The sequence below is a fragment of the Diabrotica undecimpunctata genome, chromosome 2 (assembly GCF_040954645.1).
Source record: "Diabrotica undecimpunctata isolate CICGRU chromosome 2, icDiaUnde3, whole genome shotgun sequence".
Lineage (NCBI taxonomy): Eukaryota > Metazoa > Arthropoda > Insecta > Coleoptera > Chrysomelidae > Diabrotica > Diabrotica undecimpunctata.
This window is the reverse complement of record NC_092804.1, coordinates 87,692,645-87,714,578: the sequence shown is the minus strand read 5'-3', so window position 1 is coordinate 87,714,578 and position 21,934 is coordinate 87,692,645. Positions and strand designations below refer to the sequence as shown.

At 30.9% G+C, this 21,934-nt stretch overlaps 1 protein-coding gene across 1 annotated transcript; it reads left to right on the top strand.

Moving 5' to 3' along the window:
* The first annotated feature begins 17,705 nt into the window (after nucleotides 1–17,705).
* Nucleotides 17,706–21,042, top strand: LOC140434720 (uncharacterized). Its single transcript, XM_072523187.1, has 5 exons — nucleotides 17,706–18,215; nucleotides 18,273–18,701; nucleotides 19,173–19,409; nucleotides 19,476–19,794; nucleotides 19,854–21,042. The coding sequence occupies exons 1-5, from the start codon at nucleotides 17,822–17,824 to the stop codon at nucleotides 20,722–20,724; spliced, it is 2,250 nt and encodes a 749-aa protein (XP_072379288.1). The 5' UTR covers nucleotides 17,706–17,821; the 3' UTR covers nucleotides 20,725–21,042.
* Nucleotides 21,043–21,934: the final 892 nt, after the last annotated feature.

Sequence of the window (21,934 nt, the reverse complement as noted above, 5' to 3'; positions counted from 1 at the left end):
GCATCTGTAAATATTTGTATGTAATTGTAGTAATACGAATTTACAAAATTGTAATATTCCCAAAGGTTATGGGAACTATTTTTTTTTAATAATGTTTTTATAATTGGTACATTATAAGTGTAGATATCATATTCATTTGAGTAGCAGGCTGGTATGTCACTTGTGTTCATTGATGGTAAAAACTTTTTAACTTCTGTTAGAGCGTCAATCAAATATGTTGGATTTTTTCCCTTCCAATATCCTTGTTGATAACCATGATATTTTTTTAAGTCTAGAAGCATATTTAATAATGAGTGATTTGGAGTTGTGCTAATCTTTGCTATGTATTTCGTGGCAATCCATTTAAATCTATGGTGTAGATCGATAGTTGCACTTTCTGCTAAAATGACATTAGTGGGAGTAGATTTTATCATCCCATGTGTTGTTCTCAAAGCTTGGAATTGTATTCGGTTTAATTTCATAAAATTTTGTTGAGAGAAGTTATTAATTATACTAGCGCCATAATCTAATTGTGATTGTATCAAGCCATTATATATTAATTTTAGTGTTCTTGGGTCTGATCCCCACGCTACTCTACAAAGAGCACGTATTATATTAATGCCCTTTTGGGCTTTATTAATCATGTTATCTATTTGGTCTGACCAATTTAGATTGTGCTTAAATATTATACCTAAATATTTTTTCGACAGAACATTAGGGATTATATAGTCATTAATTTTTATATCTGGTGGATTACTAATAGGACGGTTCATTTTAAACCACAAAGTCTGGCATTTTGATGAGGATAGTTTAAGATTATGTGTATCAAACCATTTGGATAATTCATATAGGATAAAGTTTACCTGATTTGCTATATGGTTAAAATTACTACCTTTTGTTAAGATAATTAGATCATCTGCATATGACAGAAGTACACAATTTTCAGGCATTATTGTGTATATATTTTTAAGATAAATATTGAATAATATTGGGCTTAAAGGTGAGCCTTGTATTAGACCTTGTGTAGTATGCGATGGTCCAACCATTTCGTGATAATGATTTTTAACATATAGAGTCCTATTGTTTAAGAATTGAAATATAAGGTTATTGATGTTTACTGGAATATGAAGATTATTAAGAAGTCTGTATAGTATGTAAATATTCACATGATCGAAAGCTGCTTTAATATCTAAGAAAGTAGCATTTACATATTGGTTTTGTGAGAAAGCCAATTGAACATAAGTATTTAAATAATTTAAATTATCGTTAACTCCCATACCTTTTCTAAATCCTACTTGAAATTGGCTAAATGTTTTTTGATTTTCCACGATCCAATCCAGCCTATTTTTAATCATTGATTCCAGTAGTTTTACTACACATGATGAAAGTCCCAGAGCTCTATAATTTTCTGCTCTTAAATTATAATTTTGAATTTTGTTGTTCTTAGGAATACTTATAATAATCTGAGTTTTCCACTCATTGGGAATCAGTTCACCTTCTTTAACCTTGTTGTATAAATTTAGTAGCCATATCAGCCCTATTTCAGGTAAATGTTTTAACATATTAAAGTTAATATTATCAAGGCCTGGTGATGTGTTTTTCTTTAAAAATAGACTATTTTTTAATTCCGTGAGATTGAATTCACTAGACAAGTGATCAATGGTCTGTAATTCAAAATTCGGTTCAATATTAGTTACTGAAAGGTTAGTTAATATTTCATAACTTATTTTTTCATTGGGAAGTTTATTGTTTGAAGGTTGAGAGAATGCATTTTTAAATTTTCTTATAGTTTGCCAAATAGAGCTGATGTCTACGTTTCTATTAATACTCCCACAATATTCCATAAACTTTTGCTTCTTTATTGTTTTTAGAAGTCGTTTTGATTTAGCAATTATGTGTTTTGCATTGATATAATTATTAAGATTAAAATTATTTTTAAATTCCTTTAACGCTTCTTTTCTTTTATTTATTATTTCAGTGCATTCCTGGTCCCACCAAGGTACTCTTTTTTGATATTGCAGTTTTCTTATGCCTCTGCCTTGTTTATTTGGGATAGCAATTTCTACTGCTTGGTTAATTATACTTGTGAAGTGGTCATAGGATTGATTTTGTATATTTAAATGTTCTTCTATGTATTTACTATACTTGTTCCAATCAATTTCTCTAATGTTGTTTCTAAAATTTAAGTTTTTATTGGTTGTAATGCTTTTTCCTTCACTATAGTTAATTTTCATTAGAATAATTGTAGGAAAATGATCGCTACTACCACAATCTTTCAAGACATTCCATGTACATTGTATTGCTAGAGAGTCAGATACAAATGATAGATCTACAGGGCTGGATCCCTCTAGTGGGGTATGAATTCTAGTGCTTCTTCCATCATTTAAGTATATATAATTAAACTCGTCAAAGATTTTTAATAAAAGGTTACCATTTCTATTACTTACTTGACTACCCCAACATGGGTGATGTGCATTCAAGTCTCCCATAATGAGCACATTGTTCCAATTATTATATATATATATATTCAAAAAAATTATATGATAATTTATTTTTTGGGTTTGAGTAAATGTTTATAATTGTATATTTATCTATTTTGATAGCTTTTAAAGTTAGGGCTTTGCCATTTGGAGTCTAAATTAACCCTACTGTAAATTAGATTATTTTTAATGAGTGTGGCAATACCTCCTGCTCCATTTTCTATATCTTCCCTAATTACATCATAACCTTTGATTCTACATATTTGATGAGGTTTAAGTTTGGTTTCATTTAACATAATGATATCAGGAGAATGTTCTGTTATCAAGATATTCAGGTTGTAATTATTGGATTGAAAGCCATTCATGTTCCATTGCATCAAACTAATGTTTTTAAGTGAGTTGTTGGTATAACTCATAATTTGTTTTATTTTTTTAATAATATTTGTCCTGATCGTCTAGATCAGGAACTGATTTGTTGAGTTCTGAATATGTTAATATTAATTCTCTAATTTTAATTTGTTCTTCTTTATTCATATTTGTAAATTTTCTGTATAAATCATATATTCTTCTTCTTCTTCTTCAGCCTTCATTCATCCATTGTTGGACATAGGCCTCCTCCAATTGTTTCCACGCTTCCCTATCTTTTGCAATTCTCATCCATTGCTTTCCAGCTACAGCTATTATATCGTCTATCCATCTCTTTTTGGGTCTTCCCACGCTTCTTTTTGTTTCTCGAGGTCTCCAGAATGTCACTTTATGAGACCATCTGTTGGTGTCTTGTCTTGCTACATGTGCTACCCATTGCCATCTCAATGTCGCTATTTTTTCCATGATGTCGGTTACTTTAGTTCTTCGACGTATTTCGGTGTTAGGAATTTTGTCTCTGAGGCTTATATTTAACATGGCCCTCTCCATGGCCCGTTGAGTTACTCTTAATTGTTCTGCCATTTTTCTTGTTATTGCCATAGTTTCCAATCCATAAGTTGCAACTGGTAGTATACAAGTGTCATAGGTTTTTCGTTTTAAGTGTATTGGGATTTTTCTGTCTTTTAAAATGAAGCTCAACTTCCCAAAAGCAGCCCATGATAATTGTGTCCTTCTTTTAATTTCTAGGGTTTGATTTTCCTTTTCGTTTTTAATTGCATGTCCTAGATATATATATTGTTCTACCTTTTCTACATTGATGTTATCTATCTTGATGTTTTCTAGGCTGTTGCTTATTATCTTTGTTTTGTCGAGATTCATTTTTAATCCTATTTGATTTGATTTGTGATTTAAATCATCTATTGTATTACAGTAATTTTGCGATGCACTAACAGGCGTTGATTTATTAAAATTATATTTTAAATTGTTGTTATTAATACCAGATATAGATGGAGTGTCATTAATTTGAACTGTACTATTTAGTTGAGATAATCTACCATTTTGATTTATTAATTGCGATTCATGTATAGTTTTATCATATGAAATATTTCTTTTCTTTATTGTTCCTGTTGATTTGGCTGCAGAAACGTAACTCCTTTTAGAATTTATGCACTGGCTTGCTGTGGTTCTTCTTTGATTAATATTAATACTGCTGTTTTCTGTATTTTGTTTTTGGTTTTATACTTGGGAAGTTAGCTGGATGGTATTGACTATCTTCTTTTCTATAGTCTTTACTTAAATAATTTTTTGGTGCTAGTTGTGCAGCTTCATAAAATGATAAGTTTTCATATGCCATTAACTTTTTAATTTCTGTTTGTCTGGTATATTCAGGACACTTTTTATTAACTGAGTTATGCTCAGGACTCTTACAATATATACACATCGTTCGGCATTTTGCCTCTAGATGTGACTCTAATTCACCCTCTTCCACCTGTTGTCCACAATTATGACATTTTGGTTTAGTTCTGCAAAGAGTCCTGGTATGACCATATATCAAACATTTATAACATTGTGTGACTCTCGACACATATGGAATAATGTTGAATTTAAGATAACTAATTTTTATTTCTCTTGGCAATATCTTACCATCAAAAGTTATAAGTATTGTGCCTGTAGGAGCATATTCAACCGAGTTATCATCTTTAATAATTTTCCTGTTTAGTCTTTTGATGTCTATAACATCGAAGGGTGAGATTAATGATTTTTTGATTTGATCTTCGGTTAGTGACGGGTTAACATCTCTGATGATGCCCTTACATGTTATTTGATTATATGGAATATATATTTTATATTTATCTTTAAGATTGATAGGGTTATTAATAAAATTGTTAGCCGCTTCGCTGTTTGCGAAAGAAACACCAATTTTATTTATACCTTTGACTTTAACCTCCAAGATATCTTTTAAATTTAAATTGAAGAGGTCATTTGCTATTTGTAAATGATTATACTTGCCTATTTTGAATTTTTTCTCGATTCCTTCTACTACGACTAAGTATGGCCCTACAGCATTATTCTTGTATCTGTTGTCGCTTTGATTAAATTTATTTTTTTTCTCATTATCAGACTTATCATTTATTATTGTATTATTTTCATTATTCGAAATATCCATATTATCGTTTTCATTATTGATCGCTTGGAGATCAGGTGGCTTTTTCTTGCCGCCATGCGGTGACATATCAGTAGCTGATCAAAATTTTACTAATATAGAAAAAAATATGTAATGGAAAAGACTTACCAATGCTCTAGAAGAGTTATATAAAAGTAGATTAATTATCTCTATCTCTTAAGACTCTTGTCTGAAATTTCTTTAACCCAGCCAGTAAAAATTATAGCCAGCCAGTAGTATATTACGTTGTATATCGAAACTGTTGTTTCTACGCTGTAATTGTGAATTATTATATATTTAATTTTGCGATATACTCTCGTAAGTATAAAGACAACCAATATTTAAATTTACCGCTAGAAAGATTCAAACTTTTGACGTTTCGGTAAATTTGACCAACTGACCAACTGTGATTCTCAATCCGAGTCTGTGTTCTGTGTTTCCGTCTAAAACATGGCGATCGCCAAGGACACTAAACACAGATAGGATTGATTTTGTCCTATGCTCTAATGTAAGAAATGCATTGTGTTGAGTGTGACGTAGGCGTGGGGATTCGTGGTTTACATTTCTTATTGTTTTATATAGAATAGTTTTGCCTGCTGCCAATTTTTTTGTTGTACTAGCGATTTAACGGCCTTATAAGACTATTTAATTATTGTTTCTATATCAATTTACTTGTATAAACAAAATGGGTGGTAATAGATATGCCATATATGGTTGTGACAATAATTTTAAGAGTGTGAAAACCAAGAATATGCCTGTTATTTTTCACAGTTTTCCAAAAGGAAAGGATTTTATTGTCGAAAACTATAAGGGCTGAATGGGTTAACCGATGCAGAAGAGCTGATAATTTTAATCCTTATTCTAGTAGAATATGTTCTGTTCATTTTACAAACAATGACTATGAAAGAGATTTTCAAAATGAATTATTAGGTAAAATAAAAAAGCAATAAAATGTCTATAAAAATTTTTTAACGTAACTTATTTTAGGTTTACCTACTGAACGCCTTTTAAAGAAAACTGCAGTTCCAACACTTTGTGTTACGTTAAATATTAAATACCAATGTAAAAATTTAATAAAAACATTACCCACCTTGGTATAGCTAATGGTTTTGCATTTTAGACGAACAAAGCTAGATTTCATGATAACATCATTTGGATCAAAATGATCACAACAAATACGTGACCATCTGCCCAGTAAGCACAAGTACGTACATAAGACAAACTAAATACGTACTGATGGGACATAAAGTATGTACAATGTACGTACTTTGCTGTACGAAGTACGTACTTAATACGCATATAAGACGTACATTTTCTAAATTATGGTACATACCTAGTACGTACTGAAGGTACGTACCTAGTACATATTGAAGGTATGTACCTAGTACATACTATATAATATACATATTATGTACATACTATACACACTTATGATGATTTATGTAAATAAAAGTAAATATAGGTGAATATGTCTTTTTTATTCATATTTGAAGTACAAAACAAGCAAAATTTATAAATCTTAAAGTTTACCAAATGGTTTTGTTTTAAATATACTTCCCCACCCACAAAATACATTTTTCAGTATGACTATATAAGTTAAAAAACACTCGACTGATTATAATATATAAGATAACAGGAAACCACGCTATAAACACCAACACCAAAAATAAGTAAAAAAATCTAAATGAATGCAATAAATTATCACATCAAAACTGTACTCCAAATTAGGTTAGGTTAACATAACCTAACATATTAAATATGTTTATTCTTCTTTCTCCTGGTACATACTTAAGACGTAATAGTACGTACTGGTATGTACCGCAGTGTACGTACTTAAAACGTACATTTTACATCATGTACGTACAGTACCAAAATTGGTCAAAACGAAATCTATGAAAAAAAAAATTAGTAAGAAAAATTATATTTACCTAAATGATTTTAATAAAAAAAAAAGACAAAAAAATTTAATGGAAATTGTTATTATTCAGTATAATGCATAATAATAATTTATTTATTTATTAAATAAATAACAACTAAACGCCTCCACTGGCTATCAAAACATAACCTAATATTTATAAAACATACATATAAAAAATAACTTACTTGAAAAGTGATAACGTTTCGCTCTTCGAACTTCAGCGATCACAAACAAGATACCTAAATAGCATTTTACTAAAATAGTAGGTAAAAATTTTAAATAAAATTTGCTTGTCACAATAAATATGTAAACACACAATTTCATATCAAAACAATAAACAATAACAAAGGTATTTCATGTTGCGGACACTTTTTAAAGCGTTCACGGAGTCTATATATTATATGTCATTGGGGACAAACAATAACATAACCCAACTAAATTTAAGTTCTTAAACAAGGAAAGAGATTATCTTTCCTTGTTTAATGTGGCCTCTCAAAATGGCACTTCCCGTCTAACAACATTTTTGCCACCACTACCTTTACATTCCCTCTTCTGTCTTTTTGTTCGATGCCTTTCACACACCTTCTGTCTCTACTTCTGAAGGTAGATTCATGGTAGATTAGATGTTAGAAACAGAAAGCAACTTGTAGCAGAAATTACAAAGATTGATTTAAATATTTTGAATATTGCATCTAATCAACATGAACATACTATTACTGAATCTGAAATAATTTTTAAACAAGCTGGTGACAATATAGATTTAAAGCCTGAAGTAGATTTTGAAGCAAAATACAACTAATTGTTAAACAAGTATGAAAAATTAATAGGTGATCATTCAAATTTGAAGAAAAAGGGTCAAATGAAAATAAAAAGTTTAACAAGTCAGATGAGGTATTCCAAAGCAAAAAATATAAATTTTCAGAAAAAATAAAAAAATCTGAAATTTCGTTAAATAAAGTGTTAACCACAAACCAAATTGTACTTTTTTCTGAGTGTGGATCAATATATTAGTCCAAAAGTATTCCAAAAAGCCATCTATTTACAAAAACAAAACGTAAATTTTTCGTTTTAAACTTTTTAATCTCAAATTAAGCTTATCTTCCATAAAAGTTGTTAATAGTAACAATAAGTTCGATAATTGCTTGTCATCCCCATACCTACGTCACCGTCACAGCCGCGTGTTGCAGTGACAGACAAATTTGGGCGATGGAACTATCCTATGTAGTCAACCGTTCTTGGGCGATCGCGTGCTGAAAAACTTCAAAGGCGGCATCTGAGAGTGGGCATTCTGATTGTTTCTTATTCTGCGTCTAAGATATATCGCGGTCTAAAGGGCTAAGAAGTTGTAAATTCTACTCATAAATATCTGAATTATATTAAAAGTGGATAATGTTTGTTATTTTTAAGACTCTATATTTTACATATTCATGATACTATGACCACAGTATAGACAACAACTTTGTCTATTTATACTGTGCTGTGACTAACAAGATACTCTATAGACCTTTCACGTAAATGGTCAAGGTAAAGACAGCGAATTACTTGCCTTTCCAATACAGAGATGTCGCCTTCAGTCAACTGTCTTGTCATATTTAACAATTGACATTGACAATTAAATTGTAGGCTATTTTTTTATTTATTTAAATGTAAATAGTTGTTTACACCATGCGTTCGATCATCCCGTGTTGTGGTTGTGTTTCCACATGTAAAAAAAAACAATATTTTGCTTCATAGGTTCCCAAATCCTAAAAAGCATCTTAACAGTTTTGGTTGCAGAAAATTAATAATCCTGAACTTTATTTAATGAAACCTGAAACAGTTTATTCCAATAGAAGAGTGTCATCAACATTTCGAGAATATATATTTTTCGGAAGGTTGCAAAAGATTACATACAAATGCAATTCCGACTTTAAAGTTATCAGGTAAGTTATTTATCTAAAAAATCCTACAAGTTATTCTTTCAAAATTTTCATTTAACTAAATGTTAAACATGTATTACAAAAACAGTGCTGTCACATGATATTAATGTTTAGCCTTTTGAACAAATTGGAAAATGGAAATATTGGAAGTTTTTAGTAAAATTATGATTTTTGTTTGTATTGGTATTTCAGCCCTAATTACAACACTACCCACTACCAAAATTTTCAAATATATATAGATTACAGTAACTTTCATATTTTCAAGTAATGGAATAAATCTTATTTCCTACCATATGATTAATCCTGGAGAAACTGAAAAAGAGGACAAGATTGAGTTAGGTGAGTATGACTCTTCAAAGTATTTTAGTTCCATCCATTAGACTAAAAAACATTTCTCTTATAGTTATCTCCCAAGATCATTGTTATGCTCGATCAACGAGATGTATGGAGCAAGAAAACTACAGAGACTATGCAGAAAGTATGTTTCATGCACCATTATTTCCTTTTATAGAACTAAAAAAAGTTATTTTTAGATGTGGGAGTGTTAAATGACCATAACTATGCATCATGCAGCAAAGAATACAATTCTGAAGCAACTGTTGACACTACCCTTCCTTTTAATGAAACTACAGGTGAGTAGTATGCAGTAGAGTGCATATAAGTATATAAGTATATTGTTGTGGCTTATTCTTAACATTCTTTCTAAAAATTCAGAATGCCACAAACAAAAAGCTATAGAAAAACACAACCTTAGTAAACACGATACACAATGTACACTAAACACAATAGTCAACCTATTGCAACAGAAATATGAATGCAAAGGAGAGCTTAAGGCACAGGGCATACAGACAACTTTTAGTCAAACAAGTATTTAGTTGTGTATTATAAGTCTATAGCAATACATTGAAGTGTGCATACTGTCAACTCGCTAGTTGCTCGACTAAAAAATTAAAAGACCTCCTTGATCACCTTTTGACTGAATAGTAGAACAACTATCAATCAACTCAATTTCCACGGTATTAGATGGCCCAATGCATACACTCAACTCAACAGTTGTTTGACGATTATTCAGTTGAGAGTAGCAACTGGCTAAATCATTATGGACTTCTTATATACAGTTTTTTAGTTCTTTTTTTATATTTTCTAATTCTTTTACCATTTTGTTTGTATTGTTTCACATGTGTGGGTATAAAGGTTATTTAACTTTTTCTATATTTTTATTCCGTAAATACTATATTTGCATTAGGAAAGAATCAATTATATATCTATTGATTTGCTCTCACTTAATACAATTTTGGGTATCAACAGATGCCAAACACCCAACATTAAAAGTTCAAATGGAACTCTTAAGTTAGTCAATCTCAATGTAATCAAATGAACTTTTTCTGAACAAAATTGACCCAGGAAACAGACCTCGAGAAAGTTTAATGTTATACATGTACAACTAAGTAGAAATCATTACAGTTTTTAATTATCAAATTAAACTGTATCTTATACTTACTATATTATAAAATGATATATTTTATTTTCAGAACAAGGTCCTAAGAACATTTTAAGACAATGTGGAATTAGAAGAAATGATCTAACGCCTAAAAAAAAGAAACTTTATACTGAAATGAGGCGATTATACAAAAAGTATAATCATACCAATATTTCAAAGTTATCTTTCAAAAAGCGATTAGCGGAATCAGAAAAATTCCAGAAAACATTTTTTCTACATGAAAATATTGACAAACTGAACCATATGTCATCATTATTATTCAAATGTCAATTTAGAGAAGCAGATAAATCTAAAAAGCAACGTCGTTTTACTATGGATGAGAAAATAATGGCTTTAACCCTGTACAAACAAAGTGCTAGATCTTACGCTTCCTATGTAAAATATTTATTTTACCTAGTAAAGCTACTTTTAAATAGATTATTGATTAAAATTCATTTTGAACCTGGCTTAAATAACAACATTTTCCAGTCATTGGAAAAAAAAGTTCATAAACTTGATGACACTGAAAAATTTGTGTCAGTAATTTTTGATGAAATGAGTCTAATGCCAGGATTGAATTATAATGAAAGGCAGGGTTTTATTGAGGGTTTTGAGGATTTTGGAGATGGTAGAAGTACCTACATATGTGATCATGTTCTCTTTTTTATGATTAGAGGTATTAAATCAAATATAAAAGCTCCAATAAGCTACTGTTTTTCTAGTAGAGGAGGAGCAAAATCCACCCAACTAAAAAACGCCTTAACCAGTGTGTTGCAAAATGTTATAGCTATAGGTTTGAAGCCCATAACAGTAATATGTGACCAAGTTGGCGTAAATGTAAGTGTGTTAAATTCTTTAATGAAAGACACAAAAAAGAAATACTTGGAACAAGGAAGAAGTGACAAATATGAATATGGTTTTTTTGAAGTAGGAGATTTCAAAATTTATCCAATACTGGATCCACCTCATTTTTTAAAAGGAATAAGGAATAATCTTCTAAAAAAAAATTTACAATACATGTTTCAAAACACAAAAAAAGTTGCAAAGTGGCAACATATTAAATCATTATATAAAAATGATTGTGCTTCTGAAAATAATGAAGGCTTAAGGGCACTGCCGCACATCACAGATTTACAAATTGAGGAATCAAAAATGAAGAAAATGAAAGTTAAATTAGCTGCCCAAGTTTTTAGTCAATGATTTTCATCAACACTTATGTTAGCTAGTAGACTTGGTAAGTAAATTTGACAAAAACTGCTGTTGCAGTATCAGTTTATTCTATTGTTTTGTTTCAGACAACAACAAGGTTATTGGGGAAGGTGCAGCAGATACTGCCAGACTTCTACTCTTCTTTGATAGATTGTTCGATTCAGTGAATGGTGGAAGAAAATCTGCAGAGCAAGGAAAAATTTTGAGATGTGGAATAAGTGATACATCTGATCATATTAGATTTTGGACAAATGAGGCTTTGCCCATGTTGCAGTCAATGGCATTTGAAAAAAAAAGAGTACATGACCAAGCTCGTCCCCCGAGCCTCAAAAATTGGATATTTACAATTTAAAATTTAATTTCTATTTGGAATACCTTGAAAACATCTGGATTCAAATACTTGTTACCCAGACGTTTGAACTAGGATCCCATCGAAAACATATTTGGACAAGCTAGAGCTTTTGGGGCACTCTATACAAATCCCTCACCATCAAGTTTTGCTGGTATTTTTAAAACAATGATGGTGAATTCAAGCTTTAAAATTCATAAAGCATCATTTAATTGTGAAGATGACGGAAGCACAAATTGGTTTACTTCCACTAAAACATTTTTTTATAATAACAGGGAAAATGTTATTCCTAATGATTATGTTATGCAAGACATACCAACTATTCCCACAAATATTGTCAATTTACGTGAGAAGTTGAGCAAGTTGGTAACAAATTATGTAGCAGGATTCATTTTGAAAAAATTAAAAGTCTGTGTAAAAAATGTGAAGTTTGTAAAACTTCTTTATTTACAGGAAAAAATAATCCAGATAATGAATTAATACGAGTCAGAGAATACAATAATGGATGGGGTTACAGGTTATGTTACCCAACAGAGGGATTTGTCAATTTTTTTCACATGTTGTTACAGACAATAAATTTTTTCTTAAATACATCTTCATCTAAAACCCTAGTAACTGATATAAAACAACACGTTATTAGACAAAATTTGGATATTTTTTCTTGTAAGGAGCACAAATATAATACAATAGATTCAATTATTACAATAACTACACGAACATTATTGCATAATTGGTGCAAATGTATTAATAATAAAATTCAGGGTAAAGATAGCAGACCTTATTCTGGTAATAATCCTGTTAAAAAAGAAGCTTGCCAAATATATTTGAAGAGGAATAAGAAAAAATTCTTAAAAAAACCAAAAGATTCTGTTTAACGGTTTCTGCAGAGCTTCAAGTAATCAGTGGTGTACTTCAGGGTTTAATTGGTTTTTGGTTTCCTCTCCTACTTCTTCCAGGAACCCGCAGATCAGCAATTCTTCGTATTAGATGATTAACGTCTTGACATTGAATATGACCAAACCATCTTAACCTATACTCTCTCATCTTGTCAGCAATTGTTGCTACCCCTAGACTTCCCCTAATAGACTCATCCCTAATTTTATCCTTTTTTGTCACTCCACCCATCCATCTAAGCATTCTCATTCCAAATACTCTGTTTTTGTCCTAAGTTTTAAACCTTTTTCCTCAAGAGCTTGTCTCCTCTGTTACAGTTTTTGTTCTAAGTAGCTTTCACTATTTCCTATTAACACTACATCATCAGCATACATTAAGCACCATGGAATGTTACCCTGTAGTTTCACTGTTATTTGGTCCAGAAGTAACGAGAATAAATAAAGACTAAGCACCGAGCCTTGGTGTAATCCTATTTTCACATGAAATTTATCAGTCTCTCCCATACCTATCCCTAACACTAGTTGTTACTCCCTCATACATAAAATGTCTTTCACAATCTTTACATATTCATTGGGAATTCCTTTCTTATTGGGGCCCACCTCAGAATCTCTCAAGGAACTCTATCGTATGCTTTCTCAATAATTCTATTAAGTAGACCTGTTAACCAGCTTGTCCCCGTCTCTCCTAATGCTTTCCACACTTCCAACTTCCATATGTTCCAACTGCTGGTCACCATTGCTGTTACTGTCTCTGTTAACTTAACTGGTTGTCTATCAAATTCTTCATTTATTAACCTATCAACTTTTCATTATAACATGACAGACTTAAAAGTTAATAGTAGAATCACTTTATTTGTCGATGATATAAGTGTTATATGGGCCCTGATTCTAATTGAGATTTCGACTCAAAACATGTCGAAATTAATATGGCGACGTCGAAATGCGACTTTGCGAACCTTGTGGATTTCAGCTGAACTAACCAAACGACGTCACTAATTTTCGATTTATCGAAATTAATTTCAACTTCAAGAAAGTGGTTGTAATTTAATTTCGAGTCGAAATTAATCTGACATCTGACATGACATGGCTGCTGGGCTGGACTGGGAGAAGTGAACTTAGGTTCAGTTTAGGTAGGCGGTGTTGTGTTTTGATCCTTGCAAGGAAAACTGAGGCAAAAAGTATTAATATGGATGCGTTTTACGGACATTTGCTAGTTTTGGAGGAATTAGAGAGGATAGATATCCGACGCTCACAACGGAGGATAAGAAGAATGTTACGGGATACTCCAAATTCTTTTTCACTAAGTGATGCTCAATTTAGGCAGCAATTCCGGCATAATAAACAAGCTGCAAATTATTTAATAAGGGTATTAGAACCATATTTGGAAGGTGTTTATGCCTCTAGAATACGCAAAATGTTTAGGGTTGGTGTTACTAAGCTGCAGTAAATTTAAAAATATATTAGAACATAACCACTAAGTCAAATCTTAGTGGTTATAACTTAAGGATCTCCCACATCGCCTTTTTTTTCTTGCCATCTTTTCTTTCAATTCAAAATATAATTGAGAATAGCCACTATTTATGATTTAACAAGTCAAACAAGAAAAAACAGACGTCCACGTAACGTATAAACGTAAACAAATCAAACATTCAACTAGCGTATGCAGCATAGATAAAATTACACCTGGAGGTAGTGTGCTCTGCGTATGCAGCGTGCAGCCAATAAACAACAGGGCCAACCCAAATTTTCAGCAGTGTCAAAATGATAAAGTAAATATCCCCAGTTTTAACTACAATCGAAATGAATGAGAATCGCTAGCGATTGCGACTGTCATGGCGTAGTCGCTTTTAAATTTCGACATCGAAATGAAATAGAATCAGGACCCTGGAGTAGTTTAGATTTGCTAATTCTACAATTTTCCATAAGTAGGGATCTCGTTAATATTAAGTCTTGCCCTGACTCGAATGGGCTTTGTTTTAACACTGATAAAACTGTAACTATGTCGTTTAGTTAGAGTAATTTTACAACCTCTAATGCTTAACAATAGTCTAATAAACATCGCAAGTTCAATTAAGTTTTTGGGTTTTTATTGACGATACTCTAGATTTTACTTTAAGAAATATAAAATATTTATTAATCCTGCTCTATTAATTTTAGAATTCATTTACTTAATTCACAAACACATTAATACTTTAATAGAAGGTGCTATTTCCAACAAGAAATGTAAATTCTGCAGTTTATTTGACATGATCAGCTTCGGACTTAACAAAAAATTCCATCAATCACAATGCCAGAAAATTGTGCAATAATCTATCTGTATACATAACGGTTTATATATCTGTAACGATATATATTACATTGGGAAATGCAACAATGCTCTTTTGTAAGATTGAACTATTCAGTAGCGCAATTTTTGAACAAACTTTAGACTTTTAGTATTTTTTATGTAGATAGTACTTTAAGATAATTTTAAGTTATTGTATAATTACTGAATAAAACATTGAATTGTCTTTCTGTTGTTTTAATTTCCTACATTTTAAATTGGCAATATTAACCAGTATAGGTTATCCGTACCTTTTATTCAAAAATCCCGCAAAATTTCTAGTTTGAAATTCCCGCGTAACTATATTTTGTCAATTTAGTTGCCTTTCCAATTAAGAGATGGCGTTCATTCGATCCGAAAGATCAACATGGTCGTGGAACGTCTAGAACAAGATAGGATCTTCCCGTAGCACAAAATCGGTAGTGATCGCGCATGCCGTCATTGGAGAGTAGAATTTGAATTCTTGTTAAAGTTAAATGGGATTTTTATGCATTCTGTCATGAAATTATTCAATTAGCAAAATAATAATATTAAATAATGGTTTAATAATTACAATAATCGTACACAAAAGGATATCTCCAAACTATTTATTAAAGATTATTTATTGACACATACAAAAAACTGACATTACGAACGTGCAACTCTCCAATTACGTCACGACTTATGCGCAATATCTTATCTTCTTAATCATAGTATCATGATTGAATGAGCTTTAAATTCTATAAGAGAAACACTCACTCATAATTGTTTATTTAGGTGCTGGTATAATTTTAATATGAAAATAAGTTATATGTAAATTTATCAATTAATATAAATACTGTGTGTGTATGCAATCAAATTACGGTACCTGTGATGTTGATGTAATACTTCTTCTTCCTCAGTGCACTGGGTTGACTCGGGAACAGAATCTTCTCAAAAGGTCACGTGGTCAGGTTACACAAAAATACTGGAGTGTTTCGCGCGCTGATTTATACAAGACTATATCTAAACTAAGATTGAAGTGCGTGTCGTCCCGTAGCTTTGCTCCCTTAAGACTTTTAGGGGGGGGTGGACTGTACAGGTCCGTATTAATTCACGATTGACAAGATATACACACACGTTAATTAAAGAATTAAATATAAAAATAAAATAATAAAAATTATTAATAAAAAACTAAGAATATATGTGGAGGGACGTAACAATGATCATATTAGCACTTTCATTTCTTCGTTTTTCCATTGGTATTCCATATAATGTGTTCGATGCCATAATAAAAAATCTTCTAAAATTGTACCTTTTTGCACTACTTATATAAAAAATTTTAAATTATAAAAAATAAAACAAATACAAATATGGCGCCGTATTTGTCTAAACTCAACTTTGAATTTGAATTGACCACAGCGCACTCTTTCCGCGCAGGAACGAGTCTAGCAGCACCCCAAACGAATGGGAGCGAAATCCGAACGTGATTTGACCTTGGCTATCCCTGTTACCACAGAATACTCCATCCCAACAAGAAGCGAAACGGAAGGCTTTTTCGCAATCCAAATTTCTTTGCGCATGTGCGAAATCCGCCATCAGCGATGCCACTCCTCACGATTTATCGTGAGATCTCACGAATTGAAGACAAATCTCACGATTAAGGTCTTACATCTTACGATTTTTAAAATTTTTTTAAATCTTAAGTGTTTCTAATAAAATGCATGGGAGGAAATCAGCTTTTTTTAGATTGTCACCTTGAAATATCCATAAATTGACTGTATTTTTGTATCAAAGTGGGCTACTCCAATTAACTCAATTAATATACACAAAATAATATAAACAAAGCTTTAGAGGTTTTTTATGCTTTGAAAGTGGTTTAGAAACAACTGAATTGTAATGTATATTTTACCGCCTTTAATAAATATGAAGTATAGACTGAATTTTGTGTAAAGAACAAACATTCAACAGACCTAATAGTAAAAACATATTGATTTAAGTGTGAATTTCAGATAATGTGCTGACAAAATGTTAAATCCTAAGAAAACAAAATTATGTTTTTATGTATATTCATTATACTTAATACTCTTGGGTAAAATATCATATATGTCTTTAGACACAGTTAATAATTTTCATTGAAGTTTAAACTATAAAGAATGTTTACAATCATTGCTCAATATTAAATGGATAAATCCATAGCAATATTATAAAAAAATATAGGTCCTTAGGTAATTTCCTAAAATTATATCTGGTGGTTCCCCCTAAAATAGGACCTTCTCTATTTTAGTAACAATCTGTTTTGGGGGAACCACAACATTTTTTATATATAAGGTGAATACGCAATTATTAAACGCACAACACAAACGCAGTTCTTTCTTCATTAAAGTGAATTTGTGTGAGGTGTTCTATTCAACTTTGAAAAATATATTAAAATATTTTAAACACTAATTTGTTAAATATGTACCTATGTGTTTCATAATATTTGACAATAAATAATTTTTAAAATAGTTTTATAGGATTATTTATCTTTTATTTATCATTTAAAAATCTCATTTTTTGAATTTTGAATTTTTCAGGTTATGTATCTCTCTGTTTGGCGCTTAAACATCTGTGATTAGGCGGTTTTATACCAATTTGCCAATAAGCAACCAACAGAACAATTCATCAACAGAATCAATTTAAATTTTTCTCATTTATTTTTAAAAATCTGTTAAATTGTTTTAAAAATCTGTTCGTTAGAACACCATATTTAATTACCTAAGACTTTGTTTTAGCAAGCAATTATGGATTCTGTCTATCCATCCACTTCAACAAGCTGTGAAATTAACTCAGGAGCCTGCCATCTTTGCAGCAAAATATTTAAAAATGTGGAATTACGAAATCGTCATATCAAAGGAATACATAACATAGATATGTCGATTAAGAAAATTAATCACATTATTTGTCCCTTATGTGAACAAGAAACTAATTTCAAAAGCCATGAGAACTTACGAAAACATCTTAAAGGGAACCACCAGGTGAGTATTGAATTAATAACTTTTGAATTTTCTAGTTTACAAGAATATGAGACATGGAAAGACATGCAGAAATTTGAGACAAGTTATACAATGAATAGAATTGTTAATAGAAATGAACAGAAGACATTATACTATGAGTGTAACAGAAGTAACACTAAAGGTAGGTACAATACTTTGTTACTTGTAATATTTAAAACTTATACTAATCTATATTTAGGATATAAGCCCAACTATAAAATTAGAACAGAGAAATCTGGTGGATCAATTAAAATTAAAGGAGTGTGTCCCTCCAGGCTGATTTGCAAACTGAGAGATCAAGGACAAGTTTCAGTCAGTTATTGGAAAACACATGCTGGACATAAAGAGGAATTAAGAACCATGCATCTGGCAAAAGCAGAAGAAAAAATGATTGTAGAGAAGTTAATATCTGGGGTGCCATCCAGCAGAATTTTAGAAGATTCAAGAAAATTGGAAACACCAAAACTAGAAAGACTTGCCCTATTAACAAGTAAAGACCTCTCAAATTTGTCCAGGAAGTATAATACATATAAGAAACGAGATCAAAATGATATGGTAGCAACGGCTTTAAAGGTTCAGGAATGGAATGCTAACAACAAGAATTATGCTTTCTTATTCAAGAAGGAAGGTAAAGACCTATCATTTTTTTATGCCTACTACAATTATAATTAATCCTATTCCAATTTGACTTGTGTGAATTGTTATCACTTGACTCATGTAACAAACCTTACTCTTAGCAGAATCAACAATATACATTTTTAAATAATATATCTCGTAAGATTGTAGTCATTGGTTTTTTACATTAAAACTAATTTTGTAATGGAGGTGCTGATTTATTGGGCAAACTTACTAGTTTTTTATTTTACTAGACAACCATTTTTGGGTCTTAGTCTGTTAAAGAATACTTCTCCATTCTGATCTATTTCATACTTTGCTCTTCCAGTTTTTGATAAATATGATATGTTAAATAAGAAGTCAACACAAAAAAAAAAATAGGACTAATGATTACCTGTTAAAAAATACAATAAAATTTCAGTCTCTTACCATTAATTTATTATCTTTAATTATCTCTAAACTATAAATTTTTTATTTTTATTAGGAGAACAACATGATGTACTTAAAAAAGAAGATTTTGCCTTAGGATTCATGAACTCTGTTATGGAAGATAAATTAAGAGAATTCCATAGCATAATTTGTATGGATGGTACACATGGCACGAACAAGAGGGGAATGGATTTAACAGTGGTGCTTATTAAAGATGACAGGAATACAGGATTTCCAGTTGCATTCTTACTGTCAAACCGATTGGACCAAGTAGTTCAAGAAGTTTTTTTAGGTATGTATTATATGAGTAGTGACAATTTATGACTGGTAAGTAAAAATAATTTTTAAAAACTTTTAGGTGCTCTCAAGAATAGAATGCAAACTGGAATTCATGCAGAACATTTTATGAGTGATGACGATAAAAAATATTATAATGCATGGGTGAAGATTATGGGCAACCAACCAAAGAGGCTTTTATGTACATGGCACATTGTGAAAAATTGGAACATTCAAGGGAAGAAGAAAATAAAAGATCCAATTTTGAAGAAACAGATGAAAACTGAGATGAAAAGAATTATTAATGAAACGGATGAAGATAGATTTATGGAGTTATGCAATAGATATATAATCAAATTACAAGAGGCAAATGAGATAGATTTTTTTAATTATCTGGCACGGTAAATAAGTATATGAAATCATACATTTTAAGTCATCCTTAAGTCTATTTTTTTTGTAGGAATTACTTTCAGAATGAAGAGAGAATCAAAATGTGGGCTCATTGTTACAGAAAAAATTCAGGAATCAATACAAACATGGCGATAGAATCTTTCAACAACCTATTGAAGACCAACCACCTTAGGAGAAGTGCTGGGGTAACAATTGAAAAGTTATTGGACACAATAGATGATCTAGTTGACATTAAAATGTGGAAGAGGATTATAGACATCGAAAGGCCAAATGCGAACAATTATCAAGATAGGGTTATAGCAAAAGCACACAAAATGGCAGAAACGATGAAAAACAAAGTGGAGGTTAAGAAAAATGAGAAGGTATATGGTCAATTTCAGGTAAAGTCATTTAGAGATCCTAATAAATTATATAATGTAAATATAAGGCAAGTATGTGAAAATGAATGTAAGACATTGTATTGTAGAGTATGTAAAATTTGTATTCATCGCTATCAGTGTGAGTGTGCTGAATATGTGGTGAGGAATATCTTGTGTAAGCATGTGCACTTGGTAAGAATGCACGAGGAGCGCGAGGGAACTAACTCTGTTTTAGATGATGCTGCAAGGTGTTTGGCAGTAACTTCAATTATCAAATCAAGGCATCAGGAGGAAATTAATGAGTTTGTCAGAGGGAAGGTAGAACAGACAAATGTCATCCAGGAAAAAACCAAACGAAGTCTTCAAATAGAAAACTTGGTAAATTTAATGGAAGACTTAGATGATGAAAGCTTTGCAAGATTACATGACAAAATTGTGAGGGACATTCAAGGAACAAAGCGCAAAGTGAAGAAAGAATTTCAGGAAACCCCTAAGGATATTACAAAGAAGCGAAAAATGGAAAAGCAGGAATATTTTCCTTCCAATAAAAAAAGAAACTGATTAAAAATTAAATTTGAACCATTCTTGTAGCTCACTTTATAGGCTTATTTACCTATTGCAAATTGCCTTTTGCATTAATTAGTCTTAGATGTCATAACTAACGACCTTCTTTTACAGATTCTTAGTTCTAAGACTAATTAACACTTTATTTTCAGATTCTTAGTATTAAGGTTGATCTGCACCCCCCAAAAGACAAACCCCAAATTCAAAAAATTTGAAAAAATTTGAGAAGGTATATGTGATGTCTAGAAGTATTTTGACAACTTTTAAACAAACTTCATGTTTTCGTTTTTGAAAAAACTCAAAAAAACTACTTTTTTCCAAGTATAAAGCGGGAAAACCGAACATAGGATTTTGTTAATTTTTTTACAGCATCAAGATATGATTATAAGAAATACTTATGAATTTTTTGAAAATTTTTAAATTTACAGTTTTGTTCCAATAGGAAAAAATAATATGTTTCGGCTTATAATAAAGTTACCGGTAAGAAATCGAAAAATTTTTTAATAACAACATATATAAAACTGTAAAAGTGGAAAATATTTGCAACAAAAAGTTAAATATTTTTTCCTAAACATATGAAAAATCTCGTTAAACAAGAATTATGTCTTGAACTGCCGCCTTCAAATCGTAATGTAGGGAGATGGCTCCATCTGAAGCAATGGTTGTATTTATCATCGATAGATAGCATTACATTCGGCTTCGAAACGCTTCAAGCAAAACGTCACACTAACATTGTTGCCATATCAATTACTTTGTACAACACTTTGGAAGATAACAACAAAATTTAATAGGAATGTTATCGGTTTGAACTTTGAACCGGTCATGCTGAAACTTACAGAGTTACAGAATAGTAGATACTGCAACTTTTATTTTGAAAGTAGGATATCATAAAATTTACACTCTATAAGTAATATATCTATAAAAAACCTATTTAGTTTTAAAAACCTATTTAGGCGTTTTTAGTTAATTATTTTAGTATTTATAAAAATAGTGTTTCTTGCATAACCAGTATCGTACACAGAATTTATCTGAGGGGGGAGGGTTTGAAATTTTTTTATGCTACCTCCACTTTGAGTCCCTAAAATTTGGGTTTTAGTTTAATTTAAAGTACTAAAGATAGCAGCAAAGAATCAGGTATCTATTATCCTGCCTACCAACTAAAACCACCCTCTCTTACTTGTGTGCATTTGACTGTCGCACGTACCGT